Source organism: Parambassis ranga, chromosome 16, assembly GCF_900634625.1.
Source record: "Parambassis ranga chromosome 16, fParRan2.1, whole genome shotgun sequence".
Lineage (NCBI taxonomy): Eukaryota > Metazoa > Chordata > Actinopteri > Ambassidae > Parambassis > Parambassis ranga.
In genome coordinates this window covers 9,312,985-9,338,574 of record NC_041036.1, presented here as the reverse complement: position 1 = coordinate 9,338,574, position 25,590 = coordinate 9,312,985, and the positions used below count along the sequence as shown (strand labels likewise).

Sequence of the window (25,590 nt, the reverse complement as noted above, 5' to 3'; positions counted from 1 at the left end):
CCTTCCAGTATGCTGCTCACTGAATAACACCCTGGGGAGTTTCAGGTAATATCCGCTCCTATGCTGAACCACTTCAGACGGCTCCTCCTGATCTCAGTTTTCCTCATCTGTGACTCTTTTCATTAGAGTCTGCTCTTGTAAATCACTGTTTGTCTGGCACCTCAGACCAATTTGTGATGTGAGAGCCAACCAGGAGAAAAAAAACACACCACACCACACTGGTCACATAAGACATTTTGCATTTTAATGTGTAAGTCATACTTCAGAAGTCACCAGTCACACATCACTCTGGATTTGGATATGTCCTATCCAGCCTTCATTATCTTTAGCCAGCCTTGTTATTTTTATGCATGTCTGAATATGTCTGTGCATCATACATGTCCAAACCCATCTGTCTAGCCATTAATTAAAAATGTGTATTTTGTAAAACCTTTATGTAAAAGCTGACGAAATGCAGTTAAGTCTTTGTTTAGAGGCCTCCAAAAGAAGAAAGGGACATCAGCTGCAACTTTACTCTAAGAGATCGGCACACTGTTACAATCATCTTGGACTATTTAATAATATATAAACAAATTATCCAAAAATCATGGCTTGGACAACAAATGTCTATATCGAAATTTCTGAAATTCTGTGTGTGCGTCTGTGTGTGTCTGTGTATGTCTGTGTGTGTGTGTGTTCCCATGCACCACACCTGTATCTGCATCTGGCTGTCTTTTATGAGTGTGTGGGCTGATTGTGTGTTCCTTCTTTGAGCTGAGGGTTTTGTTTCCGTAGCGACCGTGGTCCGTTTGATCTTTTGATGTATGGGCCCAGCGACCTGTCTCACACACACACACACACACACACACACACACACACACAGACGCATGATGAATACACACATAGTCGCTTTCACTCTCTTCTGTGTCTCTCAATCACACACACACACCCTCAGATCAATAATAAAGGTGTATTGTTGGCCGTCTATAGAGGCCTCTCTCCCGCTCTTTTCTCCTCTGTCACCCTATTTTCTTCCCCTCTTTGTCACCCTTCAGACTCATTTCTCCTCCTCTCTTTCCCCTATTCGTTTTCCTTGCTTTTTCCTTATTTTCTGCCCCTCCTGTGCTCTCCCTTTTCCCACTTCTGCTCGCTCCTTGTCCTCACTCTCCTCTCCCTCTCTGGCAGATGAAAGCACAGATCAGCTCCAACCTTTGAAGTGGCTGAGACTGGCACCCTCCTACTGGTTTAGCAGTAGGAGGAGGGGAGCAGAGGTTTTAGGAGAAAGGGCAGGAGATGAGAGGAGTTATGAGGAGAGGGGGACGGAGGGACAGGAAGAGGAGGGTGAGGAGAGGTTTTAATTGAGAGGATGAGAGGAGTTTGGGCAGTGGTAGTAGTAGGAAGAAGGTTGAGGAGGAGAGGGGAGGTCTGGGCTGGAGTCCTAACCCAAATGATGTCATTCAGCCTTTACCATAGCAACCTTAGGAATGCCTTTTCAAAACCTCTAGCCTGACAGAGGGTGGAGGGAAGGGCGGAGCGTCACTCATACTCCCTGCTCCTGAATCAAAACGCCTTGAGGCCCAAAATCTGATCCTGGTCCAGTCAAAGCCATCAGTAATACAGTCCACTGATATAACACAAAAACACCTCACAACCCCTCTGCAAATACTCAACACTCTGAATTTTAACAAAACACCAACCTTCATACACTGAAGCCGTCTAAATGCACACCTGCTGTAAAGGAGGCATAAGCTGTTTTCATCAGTCAGGCTCACCGTGTGTGTATGCTAATAGAAAAACCAAATCCCATCCCTCCTGTGGACCACCACGGGACTTCATTTCAGAAAGAAATATGCAGCGATCATACGGTTTGAATTGTGCCATGAACATTTGATCTTTATTTATTTAAGAGAGAATTTTGTCTCGAAACAACTGAAGTATGACACTGCAGATATATCATTAGAAAGCTTAGCATAAAAACTGGTAACTGGTAAATCAGTTAACTTCAGAAGCAGCAAAATCTTCCAGCCCAGCAGTGGAAACCGTTCAGCTGCTGTGTTTAATGACAAAGAAATAAGTTTGTGGTTTGACTGGTTCTTCCTGACGCAGTAACTCGGTCTGATTTCCTGGTGTTTGTTTTTTTTTTTTTGGTTCCATCTCAAATAGTGGAAAACACATAAATTGCACACATGTGGGTGTAAGCCAGGCGTGAGGCTAATGTGCTGCTGTAATAGCCATTCAGTGTAATTTGAAACCAATTATTTCATTTTCCGCTGTCCTCCGTGCAGCTGTGTGTGTCAGTTTGGGACTGTGAGGATTTAATGAGTAACTAAGTTTGTCCTGAAAGTTTTTACGGAGCCAATTTATGTTTTCCAAATCTACAAACTTTCAAGGGTTTCTGAGGCCTCTGGGAACTGTGTTAATTAGGTTAATTATGTAGGTTTTAATTAAGTAAGAGGGGTGGTGGAGCTTCAGCTGGCCTGGCTGTCAGACTGCCCTTACAGACACCTGGGAGGAAGAGGAGTGGGGAGGAGGGAGATAAGAGGAGGAAGGAGCAGATTACAGGCGGCCTGCAGGGCTCTGAGCAGATTGGATGTTTTCACCAAACATATTTGCAAAATATTTTTTTATCATTTATTTATTATTTTCAATGCTCATACCATTTTGCAAAGTAAACTCTATACGATGATAATAAATACAGCATGTATTTATCTTTTACTGACTGTGGCATAAATGAGGATGCAAATGGAAATAAATGACTTTGTATAACACTTGAAAATGTTTACAGACCTGAGATATTATATTATCTCTAAACTGGATATATATATATAGATATATATATATTTCTAGTCAGTTTAGAGGCAGCTGAAGGGGAACTTTTCAAGTCTACAGCAGCTCTGAAGTCACATTTAGTTTAGTAGCAGCAGGTTCTTTATTCATTTATTAAGCCACAACAGGCTTACTGGATGGAGTTTAATACTTGAAATACTTAAAAGGCTCATACATGTGCCCTTTGTGACATTAAGAAAATTGTGTTTATTTCATCATATTGTTGTTGACATCTTTTATTAAATCATTTTTCCCTCTTCGTCCCAGGTGTCCTGTCGATGTGGTTCCTCTGGCTGCTGAAGTCCTTCAAGAGATCTCTGAATCCCAAAAGCTTTGAATGACTGGTACTGTTTTTTTGTCACTTCTTCTCAAATAATCTCATGCAGAGAGGATTGTTTATTCACAGCATTGTCTGTTTTGGATTTATGTGTCCTTAGATAGTTATTTATTACCAATTTAAAATATTCTATACATAGTTGATGAGCATTTAAGTCATTGTTTTGTCAGTTTTATGAACCCGTTTCAGCAACAGAGAAAACTCCTGCTTAGAGACATGAGTTAAGCATTTTGCTTTCCTCCACATGACTCAATCATTTGTAAATTGGATCAGTGACAGAAATAAATATTGCTGTGTCACTAAAATAATCTGACAGCGCAATCAGAATGTCCATCAGACTGCACAGGATTACAGCGTGAGCGTTAATTTAGGCTGTCACAGGCATCACAACACTGGCCCCTGAGTTTAGACGCCTCCAGTCAGCATAAATGACAGAATATTACTTCATTAGATCATGTCTGCCTGCAGTGTGGTAAATGTAGCTATCAGCAGCCATTTATTAATGTCATTACACACTGACAGAAGAGGCAATGCAGACAGGTCTGATGTTAATGTGGCGTTTAAACAGAAGTAAAGAAAAGCTTGTATGTTTGTAAGATGAGGTCAGGGAGAGTTGAGAGTGAGACGAGGTGAGACAGAGGTCTCATTAGTAAGACTGTGTGGAGTCAAGGGAAATGCCCTCCAAACAGCCCAGCTGTCCTCCATGCAGTGGACATCCTAGACATCCCCAAATATATGCAAATCTGACTGACTGCACACAGCTGTCACTGGTAACTTGTCTAACACCATCCACCATTCATAGCTGGAACACCAGTTTTCTCACATTGCTTGACAATCACACTTGTTATTGTAATCTATTTATATGTATTAATTATAGTATTTTTATTTATTAAAACACGCATTAAGCTTTGTGGTGAACAATATTTAAAATCTGGTTTGTAATGTTTTTATACATTAAAGGTTAAAAAAGTGACAGTTTTCCTTAAATTAAACATTATTGGTTAAATATTTGTATTTTCCCTCCAGTGCCTCCAGTGCTAGATTGTTTTGGTGTGGGTTGAAGTTTTGGAGAATTCAGACTTTTCTCCAATGACACTCAGCAACTGAGGAGAATTGTGTTTTTACAGAAGACCAGTGACGAAAGAAAACATACAGACCTTGTTATAAGCAATTTCATGTAGGAACTGTTTTCTACTGAACCAGATCTACTGTATCACTACACAGGAAGCATGCATCTAACCGTGACGAATGGTTCCGCTCAGTACAGGACACCGTTCATGTTTACTGTCCTCAGTACTTTCCTGTTGTGACAGCTATGCTGTAGAGAACAGTTTCTACATGAAATTACCTTACATCCACGTCTGAATTTTCTTGAGTCAGGTCATTATTTCTGGAAGCAGACATTACCATTAAGCATTTCGGGTGTTTTGGTTTTGAGCACTTCAGTGTTGTTGCATAGTAGTAGTAATTTTCTAAACTTACTCTCATCAAAATAATCTGAAATGTATAACTCAGTTCGAGGGTTTAGTGATTCTGTCTCTGTGTGGAATGACGTGAAACTCATTTAATCCTTAAAAGTTGAAATGAGACGGGAGGCACCCAGGTGAAATGACAGTCCATTTTATTGTTTCAGAACACAGCAGGCTACAGCATCCAGCTCCTCTCATTACCCCACCCCTTTGTAACAGCAGACCAATAGGAGCCATCCTTCACCACCCCATGTCCTTTTTACAGACACTCCTATCCAGCTGGGTCAGCAACACCCCCCTTTGGAACAGCGGAGACACAGAGTCCCCCTTTAAAGCAAGAAAATAGCTTGATATTTGGACCATGATTTCCAATTCATGTTTTATACAAAAGCTACACAATGTTACACTTGATCATCAGAATACAATTCAACTGATTAACTTTAGTGTTTGGACACCATTTAAAATGTGATCAGATTCTTTACTTGGATGGAGCATTACCACTAAAAAAAAAACTCAACACTACCAGACTTAAAATACAAGGGACTGCAAAAACAAGAAATGAGTATCATAATTCAGGATAATGGGAAAAAAGCAAGCTAGATTCAGTTTGTACCATTACAGACTTAAGGAAAACAGAATAAAAAAGTAAAACAACCAAAGAAAGTAAAAATGAAAAAATACATAAAAAGGGTTTTTGAAAATCAATAATTGAGATTAAAATCTGTGTGTCATGTCAGGATTTGAAGTCAGCCCCCCTCAGGCTGACGGACCAGAACCGCACTAAAATCTAGTTTGTCCCAATGGAGTTCCCATAGACAGGAAACTCTGCTTGCTGTTGTTGAGTCGTCTTCAGGCACTTTCTGAAACCCCGCCTCCTCCATATGGGCGAATCATGATGCAGGTTCATCCAGATCACATGATACAGCTGCAAAGGGAGGAAAGAAATCAGTGGTGGTGGTGGTGGTGGTGGTGGTGGGGGGTTGGTAAAGGGGCCACACACAAAGATCAAACACCAAGTAACATCACACACACCACATCACACAGCTTGGTAATTAGGAGCAGTCTGAACATGCAATAGCCACAGTAAGTAAGCCCGCTCTCCCTTCTCAGCCATTTGATGCAGAAACCTCTCCACTGTGCTTTTACACTTTGCCAAAAAAAAGATGCTACAGTTGTTTCCAACACAGAGCAAAAGCAAACCTTACCTAGTAGAAAGTGTAGTGTAATGTTGGTCTTGGTATTTACAGGTCGGTATCAAACCAGGCCAGTTGGTTCGAGTCGCCAGGTGGCAGGCCCTCTATCAGTTCCCCTGTATGTCCCAGGTCAGGCAGCCCTTCTACAGGAGGGTAGTCCTGGCCAGGGTGGTGGCCTCCACCCAGATCGTGGTCCATCATGGGCTCCATACCCATTGTGTCCCCTCCGTAACCTCCCGAATGGAAGGAACGGTAACTTGGGTCTGAGGGAAAGGGGGAGTGGATGGAGGAGAGGCAGGGGAAGCAGAGCAGTTGTTAGAAGCAGGTTAACCAACCAAGCTGTCACACAGTAGTACGATCATTCAGATCAAACACTGCACAGCAACACAGCGCACGGTCCGTCCTCCAGCAGACAATCCGAGCGGTTCAAAACGAAGGCCAAACTGAGCTGCAAGCTTTTGAAGTCATTTGAAATTTGTGCTTCAGGACTGGATATTCCAATGTATCTACTATTTGTTTTTCTTTGGCTGGCTGGGAGCCAATTAAATCTCTTTCTGCAGGAGGAATGGAGAGCAGTGCAAATTAAAATCAACAGCCACCTTGCCCCTTTGCCTACAAGTCAATACACAGTCCAAGCTCCTGGTAACACTTGGATAAACTGCGTGACAATAACTTAAGCAGTACTGTTGTAATACTTAAAACCACTTGTTTTTATCCTGAGTGTTGGCAGGGATACAGTCTGCATCCTTAATTCAAAAGTGATGTTGGCCTTCACCACTGTCTGTATCATCACTTTACAAACCCAATGCTGGCATCAGGAGTATATTGATGATGCACAAACACGACTGCCACTCGAGTGTGACAATATTTTGTGTATCAGTGTATCAGCTTCAGGGGCAGTGTGGATTTAGAGAAACTTGCTGAGCAGGGAGGACAGACTCCAGAACATGAAGGCAATGAGTGTATGCTCATCTTAAAAAAAAAAACAGTTGAAACATTTTTGTCACAGCCTTTGTGCTCTGATAGTCTGACATTCTTGTCCCCCATTCCATCTGGGAGTGTCCCAGCCACACAGAGGTGAGGAGCAAACTTACCTTCCTGTCTGTAGCCCAGAGGCTCTCCCTGAGCTCCAATGTCCAAACCCAGGTCTCCAGTCTGCAAAACATTACATACAGACAAGGCTGAGCAGGAAAGCAGCAGTTTGAAAAAAAAAACAGATGGCTACCAAGGTTTTTGTTAAAAAGAATTGATCAAAATCAATAATGACTAGTTTTCCATACCTCGTTCCAGGCCATTGGTTCTGTCCTGAAGAGCGAGCTGGTGAGTTCTACAGAGAGGCGTTTCTTGTAGTCCTGGGGTTTGTCCTCTGACATGCGGAACAAAACTGCTGCTGCGTATGTGGCTGAGGGAAGATGTGGTGCACAGGTTACTTGATGCTCCAAATTTTGTGTTTTAAAAAGTATTTGACCATGATTACAGCATAAATATTGGCTCACTTTTTGAGTCTGTTAAACTAAAGAATTGTTCAAAGACGACTTGTATAAACATCATTTCATAGTGCCTGTGTCTTATTAAATCATGGCCACACATTGCATAGTTGGACTGACTACTGAACATCTGGGCTGGTAAAAAGCAAACATTATGTGAGTGATGGCGGTATGTAAATAAAGGTAGTTCTGTATACATACCAACACCTTCATTGCGGCTGTGCAGTAGTTCTGTGAGTGGGGCAGTAGCTCCCTCAGCCTCGATGGCCTCAGCAGCTTCCTTATCCTGCGCCAGCTCACACAGGACGCCTGCTGCTACACGCTGGATGTTCTCAATGGGAGAATACAACAGCTGCACACAAACACAGATAGAAGACTTAGAAACTCCTCCTCAGCACTCAGACCATCATCCATGATGTGACAGGATCCTTCTACATATAATGATGTCTGGAAATATTTTATTCCCCAACTGACACCGATTAAAGCCAGCTACCCAAGATAATTTACCCAATTTAAGATCCATCTAATCTTTGAAAAATTACGCAGAAAATTCAAAAATTAGTTAGATTTACACATGACCCTTACCTGTACAAAGAGTGGAATGGTGTTGAGACCTCTGATGACTATTCTGTTGTGGACGTCTCTGGCCAAGATGTGCAGTGCACCTGTGCAGCCCTCCACGATCTCCTCCATGCGTACTCCCTCCTAATAACACATTTGTTATAGAACCATGCAGGTTTAGTTTTTTCCTCACAGTTTACCCCTGAGTTGTTGATCTTTAGTACTCTCATAATTTCTGGGATGAGGTATTTAACCAGTGAAACGCAACATGCCCTATACAGAAAACAGTACTGTTGTGTTGTGTATTCACTGAAGTGTGTGCACTCACCACAAACTGTTGCTGTGTGCCTCCCATGCTGGTGCGTCTCTGTGTGTCTTGGTGTGCTCTGACCAGCAGCTGAACCAGTCTGGGGATGGCACCCTGCTCCCTCAGAGGGGCATGATTTGCCGGGCACAGAGCCAGGTTACGGATCAAACCAACGGTAGCCTGATGGAAGAGTACAGTTGCATGTTGATTAAATGTGCTTTTAATGTCCCAGATATACACTTTTTGTATACACTGACACTTTTTTGTAAGTGTGTGTGTGTATATATACCTTGATGAGTGGCCAATGTGACGGCGGATGCAGTAATTTAACAACAACAGGCAGCCCATAGTGCAGTCTGACAGCGTTCTGTGCCATCTCTGCATCCTGGTGTCGAGATGTGAGGTGACGCAGGGCACAAATCGCTGGCTCTGTGATGTCTTCTCTGTCACCGGCCCTTAGCACAGTGCGAACTAATGCCTCAATGCCTCCAACCTGCAGAGGAACAAATACATTTATACATTAGGGATTCAGTTTTTCTCACTGGTAGTAACAGAAGAAAAGTCAATAGTGAAAATCTAATTTCACCTTCGACTAAAAAAGAAAAAAAAAAAACACACACTCACCTGGCAGACCATCATTTTGTTCTTGTAGTTGTTGCACGTCAGATTAGACAGGATGCCAGCTGCACAGGTCACCACATTGATGTCATCACTGCCGAGCAGCTGCACCAGAGTTCCTAGCAGACCCTCCATTCCCTCCTGTAAGCAATAAGCATGAAATTACAGATGAGTACGCTATGTAAATCAAGATTCTTTTTCTTTTTTTTTAAGCAAATCATCACCTTTTATTATCTGCCCTTGCAGCCGGTGCATAATGTTTTAAAAACTGCACTCACATAGATAGGTAACATACACTGAAGCATTTATTCATTGAGAAGCACTCCTCACCTGTTTGGTGGCAGCATCTGATAAGTTCCTGAGAGTCCAGAGACAGTTCTGAACCAGTCTCTGACTGGGATCTGTCAGATGGAGTCCCAGAGCTTGCATGCCTCCTGGAATAAAATCAAAAAGTGCAAGTGTTTAAACATGCATAAAATATATAAATACAAGTAAATAATGTTAAGGAAACATACCAGCTTCTACAATTGCAGGCTTGTTACTTGAGCACACTGACAGAACTTTGAGAACACGGCTTGTGGTCCACAGCAGCTTCTCGTAGGTGTAAGTCCTCATGATGTTGACCAGAGCCTGGGGGCCACCACTGGCCAGAATTATCAACTACACAAACAGAAATCACACAAAGGTTTGAATATTTTCTGCATTTTGTGCATCAGCCAGAATGTCCATGTTAAACTTTGAGTGCTTTAAAGGTCTTTGTCTTCTGACCTCCATTGCTGTTACGCCTTACCTTGCTTTCCTGGTTTCCATAGGCCAGTATCTGAAGACAGTCAGTGGTGATGGCCAGGAACTTGACATTAGTTTTGTTGAGCAAAGCCACCATTTTCTGTAGGCCACCAGCCAAACGAACAGCCATTTTAGCTCCTTCCTGGTGCAGGAGGAGGTTATGAAGGGTGGTGATGGCGTAAAACAGGACCGAGTCCACTGGTGAACTGCAGGAGACAGGATCATTAGATTATACAAAAAAGTGTAACTGGATATTTTAATTAGGTTTTTCTTCTGTCTTTCCTATTCACAACCTCTGCTGAATTAACAGTTATACCACAGTATGAATGTTTTGTATGAACATTCAAAACTTCTACCTCTATTTACCCAGTAAAACCCTAAATTAACATCCTCCTATCCTACATACCCAAGCATTTTAACTAGAGCTGGTATTCCTCCAGACTTGAAGATAGCCAGCAGTCCCTCTCTGTGATGGGAAAGGTTGTGCAGCGTCCCTGCAGTACAGCGAGCTGTCTCCACATCGTTTGTGTTCTGCATGGTCCTGACGATGGCAGAGACCATCTGAGGGGAGCGCATGATGGCATGGCGAGAAGCTTCTTTCTTTGAAAGCTGGTGAACCATCACTGCCGCTTTGTTAACAACAACCTGGAGGAGACCGGCATAAATGTTAGTGATAATGATAGTGGGGGGGAAAAAAAATTCTGGGGCACAATTTCAAGGATCATTACCTGGTCCTCATCATTGAGTAGCTTGGTGAGTTCTGGTATGGCTCTGGTTGCCAGCTCAGCGTCATCTTGATAGTTAATCAGATTGACCACAGCATGTTTGAGCATCTGTGAGGGCTCTGCCAGCCTCTGGACATTGGTGGGGTTTGCTGCGTCATACTGTGTGGAGGGGATTTGCATGCCTTCCTCAAGAGTCTCTGGGAACATTGCTGCACGCACCCTCTGGGCACGCGTCATAGCATACTGACCATCTATGTCTAGAAGAGACAGAGGACATGTTTTGACATATTGGTCACATGAAGTCTTCCTTAAAAAAAGTTCCAAAGAATTATGAGCTACCTTGTACTTGTTCCTGGGAGAAGTTCTGGTTGTAGCCCTGCTCCCACTCATACATGACCTGGTTGTTGTCAACATCGTCCTCCTCAGGATTGCCCTTCCCACTGAGAGAGGGAGCAGTTGTTGTGGCCCCTGAATGGATGCCTGAATCTAGGTAAGACTGTTGCTGCCAGTGACTGACTGCTGCCTTTCGGTCTGGCTCCATGGCCATGTCCAGTTCCATCAGATCAGCTGGGAAAAAAAAGAAATTGTTTAAAAGTTTATAATAACACATATCTAAAAAGTCTTATAGTCACATTTCATTGCAAATGCTCCATTTTAGTGACAAAAGAGAAACTGCACTGACTGTGCTTTATAGACACTGCACTGAATAGACTGCTGACCTGCTGCTCATGCTATTATTTGAGTGTTTTCCTTTCACGTTTCTAAATTGTGATTTATCAGTGAAATGCTCTTGAAGCATAAAGTTTGATTTTGATGTTCCCCTTAGTTTCGAACTGAAATCAATAACTAATTCACTGTGCTATAAAAGAACATAAATCTGGACCAAGATGCAGTTTAAGACACTGTATTACTCTTCAGTGAGCATGTGTGTACAATGTAAGTGGCAGAACACAAAAAGGTGAGCAAGAACAAGTGCGTGGCTCAACTCACCCTGGGAAGCCATGTTCCTTTCTCAAACTGCGGCCGACACAGCTTCCTGATCTGAAACAGAAAAAAAATGTTGATCACTCCAATTCTACTAAAAGCATCTGAAGTCTTTCCTCTAAGCTGCCCACAGCTGGTCAAACTCCAGCCATTTTACACAAAACACAAAAAGATCATAACAGAGGTAATAGGCAGGAAAAAGAGGCTGAAATTAGTGGCAGTGTTGGGGGGGGGGGGGGGAAGAGACAACCCAGACAAGAGACTGTTTTTTCCTTTCCTGCCTCCTCCCTTTTTTGGCTTTCCTCTTCTCGTATATGCTAGACATGCAAACAGCAGCAGCTTGCACACAAAGCCACCATTAAGTGTAGCAGCTACCAACTATTTAGGTGAGGAAGGACAGGGGAAGTGGAGCATTGGGTGGAGAGAAAAGAGGCATGGGGGAGGGAGGAGGGCATTCACATTCCTGTGCCGGCTTTGAAGCTGAAACCACACTGCAGGAAAGTAAACACCGGCAATGGCAGGAGAGAGGTAGAGCGAGCGAAAGGGGATTAATTCAGGGAAAAAAAACAAGACAAATTGAAAGAGAGGCATTTTCAATTCATACTCAAAGATAAATGTCATGACAGTAACTCATAAAAATGGAAAATGCTTGAGAAAATCCCAGCTAAAATGAGGGAAACATGGGCTTTGTATCCATGGAGTCAGAATTGCTTTTTTGTCAGACCCTTTCAACAGTACATCTGAGGTTATTGCTGGATGATTTGGCAGGAAAGTCCAAATCCCTTTCAGTCACAACATACAAGTTTGGACATGTTCTAATATAAAAGAGGTACCCTGAAGGCAACGAGGATGTGACAAGACAAAGCCCACAAACTGACTTATAGCCTGTTGGTGAAAGTACAGGTGACTAACAACATGGCATGTCCTTTAATTGAACAACACCATTTACAAAAGTGGTAATTCAGAACCGCACCAGCACATCTCACAGAGCACTCTTGAAGGTTAAGCTAAAAAAGATCACCTTTTCTCAGTGCAGCAGATTGTCTGCAACAAGCTACATGGCTTGATGCGACAGGTGTACAGAAGCAGTGACTGACATTTATTGTCACTATTCTTAAAAAGTGGTGATTTGATTTAAATTCTTAATTTATACCACATTTTAGTATCCCTACACAAGAATTCCAACAATCAATTCAAACAATCAACACCTTCATTCACGTTCTACTCTGGTTTATTCAGCTGCTACATGTCACAACTTGAATTTTCACAGCCTAATGTGATCTCTTTCCCAGAAGAAACAAAGACATCCGCCTAAACCAACAGTGGTTGACTCCTTGTGGTAAACAAATTACAAGTGATGCTGACCTTGTCTACACTAACAGCTGTTTAGCAGTTACAATCTACCACTGCTTGCTACACGCAAAAAATGCTTACTCTTTGAGGAGATCATTTTAACAAATACTGTGTATGTAAAATCACCTCATTTAGCTCACTGTAAGAATAAGTTTCTTTTTAGCAACCTGGACTGAAATTATGCTGTCTGCAAACTGGTCTATACTTAATTCTGTGTTAAATCAAATGATCATAAAGTACCAAAACCCCACTGAACAGAGAAGTGGGCGCACACAGCCAGGCAGTCAGACGCTCTGGTTAAAAAAAAAAACTTTCTGGTATGAATGCCTATGAATATGTAGGAGTTTGTACAGTTAATGGCTGCCAATATGCAAACACACCCAAGGACAGCACAACTACTGCTCTGGATTACTTCCCTACTCTCTTCCACGCCACCTTACCTCAGCTGTGTCATTAAAACACAATCTTGAGTCAGACTCCAAGACTACTGCTTCTAACCACAAAAGCACCAAACCAAATTCACTGTTCACACGCCATCTTTTCAGCCTTCCAGCAGGCCTGCCCTCATATAACCTAGCATGGTCCTAATGGGAGCCACATGTCCTATACAAGCCTGCACACAAATCAAACGTACAATCAGAGTAAACAGTGGAACCATTTATGATTCACACTGGTGGAAAAGTGGTTCTTTACATCTGGCTTTGGAAACTGAGCTGATAGTTGATTTTTTTTTTTTTTTTTTTTAAAAGGGCAAACAAGCAAAGTCAGGCCTCCAACTGAGACACAAATGGCAGCCTTCCCTTAAAGTCAGACCATGAACATCCAACACAAAAAACTCATTACAGTAAGAGTTCCTAGACATCAAACTAGTGGTCACAAACATCTGAATGAGAGGTTTCTTTGAAGCCAGATGTAAAATCCAATATGTATAGCTGTGTCGTGACCAGTTAAAAGCCATAATAGAAACCAGATGAGGAAGAGTGACACACTAGTCACCACAGTCAGCTGCCTTGAGCAATGAAATGAGTCAAGGTGTGTAAAGCAAAGGGTGCCAAAGGGAGGCTGTGCTTAAATAAATCCAACAGACAGCCACATCATCCACATTTATATATATTTATGTATAAACACAAGCAAGTTAAGTACAACCACAGCACTGCTGTCCCAGGGTCAATACTCAAATGACAGGACACACTACCAGGACCGGAGCTGGGAGCAGTGTGCTCATCTGCCATTGTCCTTAACGCCATAAGATAAACATGTTCCATTTGAGAATCATTGAATAATGAATGTTTAAATTACTCTTTGATCTTATTCTTTTTCTTAATTCAAATTAACCAATCACCTGGTTATTTCTAACCGAAATATGAAGCAGCCAAGCAACCTCATTTGCTTTTTTTGAAAGGAAAATGATTCTGTCAGCAACTTAAGGCCAGTATGATCAAGTACATTATGTGTGAGGACAGCAACATATTTGCATTAAATAAAAACAATCTAAAACAGACTGCCTTTAAATTGTGTTTTATTCCTCTAGCCTGTAGACAAAGACGTTTTTTTATTGTCCTTTCCAAAGATGCATTTAAAAATTTTGCACAAAATTACTCTGGTCAATAAAATATAATTGCTCAGGTTAATAAAAACCAAAACAGCTAATTATTTGTTGAGAAACAGACTACAAAGGAACTCAATCTATCTAAAAGGAACTCATGCACAGCCCATTTCCTTCTAGATGAGAAACACTGGGAGTTCAATACATCCATATGAGTAAATAACCAAAACAAGCAGCATTATCGGCACAAGCAGAGCGGGAGAAAGCTGCCACAGGCTTAGCCATGTAATGTGCAGGGTCAGCAGCATACACTGCTGGCTGCCAACAATACAATGAGCCCAAAGCCTGCAGCCACTGCAGGGCTTTATTCTGTGTCTCAACTGCAAAATGATGGATGCCTGTGGAGAAACAGGAAAAGCATCCACAGGACTTCCACATGAAGGTGACACTCCTGTTGTTTAATTCAGTAACTGTCACACAAGACAAATGGATGGAAGTGATTAGTTACAGTCTGATCACAAATGCAATAGTTCTGTTTTGATCACAGTGTATTTTCTGAAAAATATATGTGCATATCACAATTTTCATTGAAGCACATATATTTAAAGTTTGCCTCAGACCTAGGCAGGCAGGGAAGTGTAAAAAAAAAACTAATTACAGGTAAATTAGGAAACGGTTCTTGATAGTGCACAGTAGTTAACCTCAAAACGTACCACTACCGGTGTGATGGTAACAGACACCCACGTTTCCGTCTGATTTTTTTGTCAAACATCGTCAGAGAGAGAAAAAATGCTGACGAGATGACATGATTTTAAGTGTTTTGTTCCATTTTGTAATCTGATCGGGGATTTCACTGAAAAGACAACAGGATGACACACAACCAAATATACAATCTTCAAAAAACAAATATACTTAAGACAAACACAGAAAAGTTATTTCTAGGCCACGACAAAGAGAGCATTTTGTGATTTTTTTTTTTTCTCCACTAACTGTGGAAACTGAACCCGCTTTCATTCTACCTTATAAACCAGTTTCGGCTTCCGAAAAAAATAATAATCCGGAGCCGCTGGGTGTCTTCCAATTAGATTTCGTTCCAATGAAACCAAAACGGAATTAATCTCATGTCACCATATCTTAAAAATCTAACCACCGCCACGACTTCTGCCACTGACCCGCATGAAAAAAAGTCTTTTCAACGGATGGCGACAAGCAGCAAGTATCCAACTTTTACCCCCGTAGTGACCCGCCTGGCTCTCTCCAGCTGTCCACCAACACACCGGTGGCTGTGGAAAAGGATAGCGATAAAGAGCAAACACCCTTCTCTGCCACTTAATAAAAACAGACCTTCGTATCCAAAGGAATCTCCAGACAATAAGCCAGCAGCCCCCCCTTCTTCTCCACAGCTGCCCCCGACTTTCTTGCCCCAACACCACTGACTCAAATTTCACACTCTGGCTCCTCCTCGTCTTCCTCCAGAAACACAACGGCTGGGAGGAATTTGTCGGTCTTTGTTTAAAAGGACGAATTGAAAACACTCACACGGGCCCGTTCCCTAAAATAAACCCGACTAAAATAAACAGTAAAGAAGAGTTTTGATGCTGCCAGCTTAACATTGAAGTTTATACGCGTGTACAGCGTAACAAAGTTATAAACTTAAAGTCGTTTTGTTTGTGTTAGTAACTTTGCCAAGGTTATGTGCCGCTTGCCAACTTAGCACGCAACTTTTAAACCTTTACAAGCCCCAAGTTTTCCAAGCTTTATCCGCATGTGCGTCGCCTCATAGTGAACTAAAACAGCTGCGAACACACACACGACCAAAAGGCGAAACTCAAGTCGCGCAAACATGAGTCAGAATAGTGGAATGTAGCAGCGGTTTAAGTGGGCTAATAGTTTGGCTAACGTTTGCTAAAGGTAACTATTCACACTAGCTAGGACACAACATCTGCGTTTAACTGGCAAACGCCGCTAAAGATTTACAAATACACTGAAAGGCAGTTAAATCTTGCGAATAAGTCTATCGTAACTAGTGTCCATTACTCAACATAAACCCCGTTTTTTAATAACGTCAACGTCGGTAAAATAGGTATGTTTCCATTAGGTGGTGGCTGGCATATCCCAAATATGTGCCGTGAATGCAGCTGGTTCGCTAGCTGCGGCAGCAGCATCCCCCGGCCGGCCCGCACACAACAACAGTCTCCATTCCTGCTGGCATTCACAGAGAGCCGGACAAGAAAAGAGTGAGCAACTGAGTGGAGCCGATAGTTTGAATGTTGAAGCCTACCCTTGTCAACACAGCAAGTCCGTCCACTTGGGTCCTGGAGAGTAAAAACCACTCAGAAATGGGGAAAAACTCGAGGAAAATGTGCAGACAAGCGTCAGCGGGGAGCCCTCGTCCACTCCCTCCACAGTCAGTCGACACTAACTTGGCCGGAACAGCAGAGACTGGAAAATGTAAGATGGCGGCACTTTTATATAGACCGGAGAACACCTCCAGTGGTCGCATATCCTGCCGTGCGCTGGAATAAAATAGTAACAAAACTCACACACTACCTTTACTTTGTGTCTGTCGTGTGTGTCCCTCTACACATATTAACATACTAATATGACTTAACACATTTCACCTATGTAATAGTGGATTTATTAGAGTATAGTAAGCCGAAATCCACGTCCACTGCATGAGTATGGATACACAATTGAATGAAGTTCCGGCAGACTAGAAAAGGGAAATCCGATTCCTTTCCCCCCACGAGTTAAACCCCTTGGACCACGGAAAACATGGAGAATTTACTTCACCTATGTAACACCTCCACCTATGCAGAATGAGAGAGTGATTTTTAGTACAAAAAAACACTGCTGTCTCCACCAGCCCCAAAATAACTTGTTTTAAGCAAGTTAAATATACCCAACAATAAAACTGGCAATCAGAAAAGAAGGCTGATTGAAAAAGGAGAGACATGAAGGTGGTTAGTCCAATCATGTGTATGGCAACAACATGTGATGATATCAATGGTCAAATTATGGTAGAAACATTTAGACACATTAACTCTTAGTACAGCAGGTTTAGATAAAAATCCACTGGGTGTGAGCTTTCCTCTACAAACGTGTGATTGACCCTACAGGCAGTAACCCACCTTGAACACGTTTCCTGTGTCATTGTCACTGATCCCTGTAGAGATTCTTGCTCTCACATATATAACATAGTGCAAAAGTGAATTCAATTTTGGTGCTATGTAAACATCATTAGTGATTGCCATTGTTTTTATAATTTCAGAGGTAGCAAAACGGGCAATTAACTGTTTTATAGACTTACTTGATCAAACGTTGTTTGCATTGCTAACAGGATTTACATCTTCAAAATATTATAGACTTAGATTAATTATGTTTTCAGACTCTATTTGAAAGCAGATTCAGCCATTAAAATTAGTAGTGATCTATGGGCATAGCCAAGGTCCTTCAAGTGAATAGTGTGATCCGCTCTTTATTCTGAGATCATAGAGGTTTGGCTATTAATTTTTTAGATGACTTTCTATTTGGCTCAATAAGAAGTAAGATGGGGTCAATTTGAATGCATGGCAGGTCCTCTCGTCAGTGTTTGGTCCCTTAATCTTTTTGTTGTAAAAGCTGTAGAGCTGATAATGTACCTTTACACCATCCCTTCATTCTGCAGGTAGCAATGTCACAGGCAAACAAAGCCAAAATCCCTTCTTCTCATCTGCCTACAGGCTATTTCATTAACCTTTATTTACAGGGCGTGGGTGGAATGGGTTACAGAGAGCCAGACTCCAATTGAAAACAGTCATTTTATAAATAGGATATATACGGGAATCACATCAGCACAGCCAGTATGCACAATATGTGGGAACATCAGGATGACTCCACCCTGTATCACTGGATTGCAACATGGACATTTACAGTAACTGAGAGTGATTGATTATGTTTTGAAGAGCTTTCAAACCGCTGTGAGAATTACTGCTGTCACTCAGTTTAATACACAGTCATGAAGTTTGAAATCAAATGACTTCCCAGGAGTCACATGACTTCACAGAAGCTTAGAAAAACACAGGATGACACAACATGCAGGGTTACAAACATTTTAATTAAGACACATACTTATATATCACATATTGTTTGTATTTTTTTCTATACATCTCTTTTTATGGCACTTGCTTTGTACAAGCACATTAAAACTATACACTCAGTGTCAGACATAATCCTGTTTGTGTTAGATGAAAGCCTTCACCTGCTTGTAGCTTATGTAGTGAACTCCTTCATGAAGAAAGACACACCTGTGTTTGTGGTGTAGGAGCACATATTAAGATAAAAGAGCATATTTCATTTTTTTGTTTATCTTTTATCTGCTGGAACGATGTTAACCCATGATAAATAAAAACACAAATGTAAACATCTGTGTGACAGATAAATTATCTTACTTCTATCCCACAATGCCTGTTTTTTTTTTTTTTTTACAGTGAAAGCCCAATGAATGAATAAAATATCCCTTTAAAGACGAGATCTGGCGAGAGAGAGCGTGTGTGAAAGGCTTTATATACAATAAAGTTTTAATCAAAGCCAGACGGTCGTCATACATCCTCCACATGGTGTGGATTAAGAGCAAAAGGTTAAAAATCAGATTTACTGTGAAAATCCTACTGAAGTCTAATCTGTCAAACTCTACATCAAGCCAACTGCATCATTCTAAAAGTTCATTGATGCACAGCTCCAGTTTTATTGTTATTTGTATGATTTATTTATTGCAGTTAGTAAATAATTCATTTTATTCTCATTGCTGGGGACATATTGTGCGTATATCACCATTTAAATGCTGAATGAACCTTTAACTTTAAGCCACAAACACCAGTATAACAAGTCCGACATGGATCAAACTTAATGGATTTAATTTTATTCTAACTTAATTGGTGTGTTATTGCATTTTCATGTCGCACACTTCACCCAGGATACAGTGTTTAACCCAATGTGGGTCACTTTCAATCCTCTCTGTCCCGCTTTATCACAAGAGGTCTGGGACATGCGAGGTTAAACATCCTATTTTGTTTGATCCAGGAGAGATCCTGCCAAAGATTAATCCGTAACGCCTGCGAAATGGCCCTTCATCCAACAGGCTGTGCTGAAACAACACAGATTGTTCCGTTCCTAAATACGCTGCGGCTCTCCAATGACCCGGTGCTGCACCACTTCAGGGAGCCCACACAACACTTGTTCCTCCAGCTGGAGAGGCTGTTTCATGTTCCACCCTGGCAGCATGAGGAGATTGCTGAGTATTTACACCTGCAAGGTATTGATAAATGCAGATTGGTATAGACATCATCATGGAATATTTGAAAAATAAAAACACAATGTTTGATGTAAACAAACTGACCATTTTGACCCAGGGAGAGAAAGTATTTTTAATATTTCTATAAATGAGGTTCAAATGTATTGCCTGTATTACTGTAGGTAATCAGTATCATTGCAGGTAGTCTTTGGCTGTTAACCAGTATCGTGCAACATATAAGGCTGAGGTCAGTTCACTAAGAAAATAATAAGCTAATATTGTAAATGGGCTGAAGATGAAGACTTCAGGTATCATCATTTCTCTCCATGGGGTCTCTCTGACAACAGATCAAAACATTTTCAGCATTTATACAGAAAACATCCACAGTGACAGAATAAAACAGTCCAACACGGTGGTTTCTATGCACGTCTGACAGTTTTTAAACAGAAATGTACTAAAGCAGATTAAAAAATTATAATACACGCCGGCATACATAAGCAAACCCTAGGGGACAGCATTAACGACTCGCACCGCAGAGACACCTTGACAGAAGTAGAAAAAAATGATGCTGACTTCCACCGTCGCCTGGCTTAACGCACGACTGTGGGGATGTATGTATGTGCGCTCTCTGCTCTGACTTAACAGAGGACAGAGCCACGATAACACAAAAAAACACACTGCATAAAAACACATAAGCAGGTAGGTATCCCGGGGGTTTTATATACACAAGGGAAGTGCAGGTCACATTCAAGCTCTGTTCTTATTGGCTAAATACAACATACGCATCTACATTATGTCTGTGTGCATGTGGCATTAAAATATCTGTGAGCGATTCTTTGATTTATGAGCACGTGTACATGTGTGTACTGACTTGATCCTTGTACTGAATATAGAGTGTATGAAAAATGATATGTATCGCTTTTGGAGAATGTTCTGTTTATATTGTAAAGCTCCAATTTAAAAAAAATGGTGTAAAATATAAATCAAGAACAAAATCCAATGATCTACAAATGATCATCACAGTATAGGAGAGCATGTAGAGGTATTTGGTGTTGCAGTGCTATTGCCGAGGAGAGAACAGAGACTGCAATAGAAATCCCCAAATCCCAGGAGAGCAAAACGCCACATACACATAGACTCGCCAAAGGCCTGAGGGGTGTGGTTTCTTTCTCTAGCTGTGAAAGAAAGGGGCAGCTCAAAGCTATAGATAGGGGCAGACAAAACAAATACGCCCTCACACACACGGACACACACACACAGCAACAGTAGCAGCAGGTCAGGGAAGCGCCATATAGACAGGGCCACACGGAAGGAATGTTTGTCTTGGACTGACACTCCCGTGCAGAGGGCTGCGACTCATGGCCTCCTCACCACTGAAAAATTATTCACACAGCAGGTCAAAGGAACATGTTGTTTCTGTGACCAGAGTTAATCTGTGTGTATTTTGCAGTATAATATACCATATAAAATGTAATGCATACACAGGAACGTCATCTTATTCGCCACAGAATATTCTAAGTAAAAATTGCTAATCTTTTTTTTTTTTTTTTCTTACAAATGCTTAACCAGAAAGCAATCAGAACTCCTTGCGAACCTAAGTGTCACTTAGTTGTAATCCAGTGTGTGAAGAGGAGGAAGAGGACGATACAGAAATCACATCCTAGTAGAAGGTGAGGGGACACTGCGTGGACCAGATATTTGACTCAGACTACAGAAGGATTATGAGGATTGGGCAGTATAAGCCGATATAGGAGACAATAAAAAAACTGAAGCAGGGCTGTGGTGCAGTATAGGAAGCCATGTTGAGGAGAGACTCTTTTTGTCAGCTACAAGCTGAATAGAAACAATAACCTCATTTTCACAGCAGAGCCAAGTGGGATTTAGTGTTGACCACACTAGACATGAAAGGCTCTCATTTAAACAGCCCAGCTGACATTTCACCTGCCTTCCATGAATCCTGTATTATTACAGCAGAAGCCAAGGCTCAGTCCCTGCATCTATACTGCATTAGTGGTTGCCATGGTAAAAGTCCTCCAACCCGCATCCATCCTGCACAGACAGAGGCAACACTCATACCGATTTCTGCTGGAGGAAATTGAGGGTCTGAGAGACAGAAACAGCTGAAGCTCAGTGACAGCTATTCACAGTTACATAGTACAGCTGTGTGATGTACAAGTACTGAGATCTACTTGTAAAAATCACGCTGCGATTTCTTGCACGGCATCCATCAACACCTTTAGAGGGAAGCACGGCACGGTGACTAGCACAGCAAGCCCACGGACAGCGAAAGGCCACAGCTTCAGAACCATTCTGCTTTTTCAAATGTTTCATTAAACACGGGACACACACAGGAGCAAAGGGATGCTCCTGGTGGTGGATTTAAATCAACACTGAGTCTGTGGTTTCTGCACTAAGCCACCACACTACACCCTGATATTTTTATTACATCTGGTGATGTCATGTTGATATTAAACTCCTTGTGGAGAGATACTGGAGCCGAGTAGCTTTAAAGCGCCTAAAAGTCATTTATCAGCTGGATTATCGTGAGCAGATGCTCATTAAAGCCAGTCACATCTGGATTTATTTGCCATTTGTGTCATATCCACAGCAGGGCCAAATGACTACCATTATGATGGTCATATTATTATGAATTATCAAATAATAATATTTTAACAAGCTGACAGAGAGTGTGAGAGTGTATCATAGGAAAACCATAACAGAATAATTTAATATTTTAATGCACACAAAAAAATCTGTAACACACTACAGCAGTTTTTGGATATACAAAAAGTGAGTAAATAATAATAGTTATTTATCACATTTAGTCATTGGTTAAACAAATATTATAAATGAATATATACAATATTACACAATGAATTTAAAAACAAAAAATGAGATAGAAAAATGTTGAACAGCCAAAATCTAAATGAATGGAAATACAAAAATTCAACTTTTAAAAGTGCATCAAAAAAAAAAAAATCCTCGTGAAAAATGTTAAGAGAGGGCAGTGATATGTGCAGCCTGAGCCGGGAGTCCTCGGCTTCTCAGGAGCTTTGATTATGTTTAAATTAATTGAACTGAGTGTATATTTCCACTTATTTTGTTACGCTATAATTCTATAATTACAATTTGCTCACCCCGCGCATATGTGCGCAATAATATTGACACAATCACATTTATCTGGAATCATCTTTTTACAGCATTAAACACCATCCTGCACGGCTCTCTCCAGTTCACCTCCAGTTTAATCAATTTAGGAGGGCAATTTTCTCCCAAACATTTCGGCAGCGACAAAGAAAAGGTTGTTATGTGCGTCTTATTAAGAGTGAATACTCTATCATTAGCAAATCAATTGCAGTCTCTATTCAGATTTGGAATGGGCTCAATCGAGAATGAACTGCCGCCATCCCCCCCTTTGCTGGCTGACTGACACTGAGCTACACTTGAAGTGAGAAAGCCTCTTCTCATACGAACCATTCTGAATTGTCCTCAGAACTTCTCCTCTTTCTCTAAAGCAGCTTATAGACAACAATGTCAAGATGGCACATGGACGACCTCTAGCATGACTGATCCTGCGTAGGTCTGACTGGCTCTGTGTGTGTCATAAAGACAATGCATAACACAGACAGAAAGAGTGAAAAATTGACCGCACAGTGTATTGTGGTTACAAAACCTCAGTTTAAAAGGGTGCGCACACACACACACACACACACACACCTTTCACAGAAACATGTCTGTTTATATAGACAGCTGAATAGCAGCCTGCAGCAGAGGCCTCAATCAAAGCTAACAGGGCTGAATGGTCAAGTATGTGACAACTGAGTCAATGATAAGTAGTAGACATTATTTACAAAATGTAAATTTAAATGTTAACAGACAACAATGCTGTCACACACACTACATGCACATTCACACTACGCACTCGCGCAACAATCGTTTGTTTGTATTGCAGCTGCACACAAAAAGATGTAATTTTTGTAGTTTCGTAAATTCACAATAGTCACAACAAGCATGTAAGGACAAAAACCTCGCCCATGAGTGTGACTTCACTATCATCTCATGTTAAAGCAGAGCAGCTGAAACCACCTCAGCTTTAACTGTTTTGCTGCAGACTGACTTACAATAAAAAAACGGAAAAAAAAAAACCTTGAGCTGAATCTTTCCAAAACACACACATTAAGACACCTTCACATGCAGCAACACTCACAACCTTGCGCAGCATGTGTCAACCACTGAACTCACTTTCAAAAGAAAAATATGTTAAGAGGAGAAAAAATGTGACTTCAAGGCCCTGAAGAAATAATCACACCATCACCTGGTTCTCAGTACTTTGAGAATTCATTTAGGTCTATTATAGACAGGGTTAAGTGTATACATATAGACGTGTATATAATACCTGCAGAGATAAGGCTGATAATAAATCGTTTTATTATCTGTACTGATAAGAAATGTCCAGTGTGATAAAAAAAATGAAAGATGCTTCTCTTGAAATGATCTTAATTTTGATCGGATGAAAAGCTCAATTATTTATTTAATCACAATAATCAATATTGCAATCACACACATCAGCATCAAGCCTTTAGACATTAAACTCAATCTTTAGTTTTTACTGGATACTTTCAGCTGATTAAAGATTTTTAAAAAAGATTTCTATGCATTGTACAGGCTCTTCTAGGAGGACAAATAATTTAATTTAAGGCTACAGGATGTTTCATTGATCTGACTAAGAACAAAATAAACTGTAATTGAATATCAGCTGTACCTAAGAATGAAAAGCAACACACCTATTCTCTTTAAACATCTTTAAACACGGTTAAATCTATAGTAGCACATACTAAGTGGCTAATTCAACACCATATTTCGGGCCATGTTTCAATAAGAGAAAAACATTGATTAAACACCCACTTCACACAACAACTTTGTCACAATTGGATGCTCCAGCAGAGGTGCATGTAAGATGTTAGACCAGCTGAAAGCCAGAGGGGGAGCTGTGCAGTTCAAAGCCTCTTTATTAGATGCACTTTATTTGTTTTTCACTCTCTCTCTCTAACAAAATGTTCAAGGATTGTGGTGTAATAATAATAATAATAAAAATAACGATTATTAATAATAATACAAATAAACATGATAAATTTAAAGCTTCAGTTTGTCTGTTTGTCTTGCTCAATATATCCTTTACCCTATAAAATGTTTTATCACAATGAAGTGCTAACAAATAATCACAAATACTAATCAAAAGTATTGACCGTACTGAATTGTGCTGTCATTGGAAATTATATAGTATGGGGTTTATGACATTGTACAGCGAGATTCTTTTTAAATTATCAATTTATGTTAAAGTATATGCAGAAATGTAAGTTTTTATTTTGTTTACAAGATTCAGAGTTTTAAATATGTGCTTTATGAACCTCTTAAATCGGATTACAATAAAGTAAACGGCATCCCTTTGGACAACATGCAACCATAATGCAGCCTAAATATATAAAATATGGCAGGGCCAACTTTCCTGCTTTTATCAAAAAAGATTACACAACAACACTGCACAAACTCCACCCATCTATTGTGGGAAAGTCGAGGGCAACAAATCAGAATGATATGAAAATTTGAAGCGACAGAGGTGACACAAGCTTGTAAACAAAGGTTATGGTTGCCACTTTGGCTGTCTGTCTCACTGACCGCTCTTTTAATCCACTTAAGACACAATAGACACAAACCTCCTGATCTGACACACTACCTTACACAACACGTTGCTACCCGTTTACTATTAAACACATTTTATTTAATGTGGATTCCTGTGAATATAACATCATTGCTGTTGGAGTAAAAATGAAGGAACTTGATTCTGATCTGCTGAGATTTAAAGAAAAAAAAAAGCATGCCTGGGTCTCGGGGACTTGGCTGTGGTCTGTGTAATTTTTCATGGTGTCTTCTCTCTGGTTCATTCTCTCTCTCCTCTACATTACCTTAACAAAAGGCTCACTCACTCACTCACACACACACAAATATCCATTCCACCAGTGTGACAGACAGGGAGACAAAATGGCTGAATAGTGATGGAGGGGATGCATGTTTCTTTATGTGTCGACTAATCAGCCAGCACTAACGTGTCAACACTGCACTCGCATTCTCCTCAGAACAGGCACATTG

General features: G+C 40.9%; 2 protein-coding genes across 3 annotated transcripts in view; one reads left to right on the top strand and one right to left on the bottom strand.

Moving 5' to 3' along the window:
- ulk4 (unc-51 like kinase 4) overlaps positions 1-4,031 on the top strand; it is a 54,784-nt gene extending 50,753 nt beyond the window's left edge. Inside the window, exon 37 of the mRNA XM_028425366.1 lies at positions 3,073-4,031. Within this exon, the coding sequence (XP_028281167.1) occupies positions 3,073-3,142 (70 nt within the window). The 3' untranslated portion in view covers positions 3,143-4,031. The remainder of the gene's footprint in view (positions 1-3,072) is intronic.
- A 715-nt stretch (positions 4,032-4,746) lies between these two features.
- ctnnb1 (catenin (cadherin-associated protein), beta 1) lies at positions 4,747-16,627 on the bottom strand. Of its 2 annotated transcripts, none has more exons than XM_028424886.1 (17): positions 16,453-16,627; positions 11,279-11,329; positions 10,628-10,855; positions 10,292-10,545; positions 9,970-10,208; positions 9,568-9,769; positions 9,293-9,437; positions 9,108-9,211; positions 8,784-8,918; positions 8,449-8,652; positions 8,181-8,339; positions 7,877-7,996; positions 7,493-7,643; positions 7,085-7,206; positions 6,899-6,959; positions 5,817-6,067; positions 4,747-5,536 (listed from the first exon to the last, which is right to left on the bottom strand). In XM_028424886.1, the coding sequence occupies exons 2-16, from the start codon at positions 11,289-11,291 to the stop codon at positions 5,853-5,855; spliced, it is 2,352 nt and encodes a 783-aa protein (XP_028280687.1). In that variant the 5' UTR covers positions 11,292-11,329; positions 16,453-16,627; the 3' UTR covers positions 4,747-5,536; positions 5,817-5,852. The 2 variants fall into 2 exon arrangements, with proteins under 2 accessions (XP_028280687.1, XP_028280689.1); XM_028424888.1 differs by lacking the exon at positions 16,453-16,627 and adding an exon at positions 11,997-12,006.
- Positions 16,628-25,590: the final 8,963 nt, after the last annotated feature.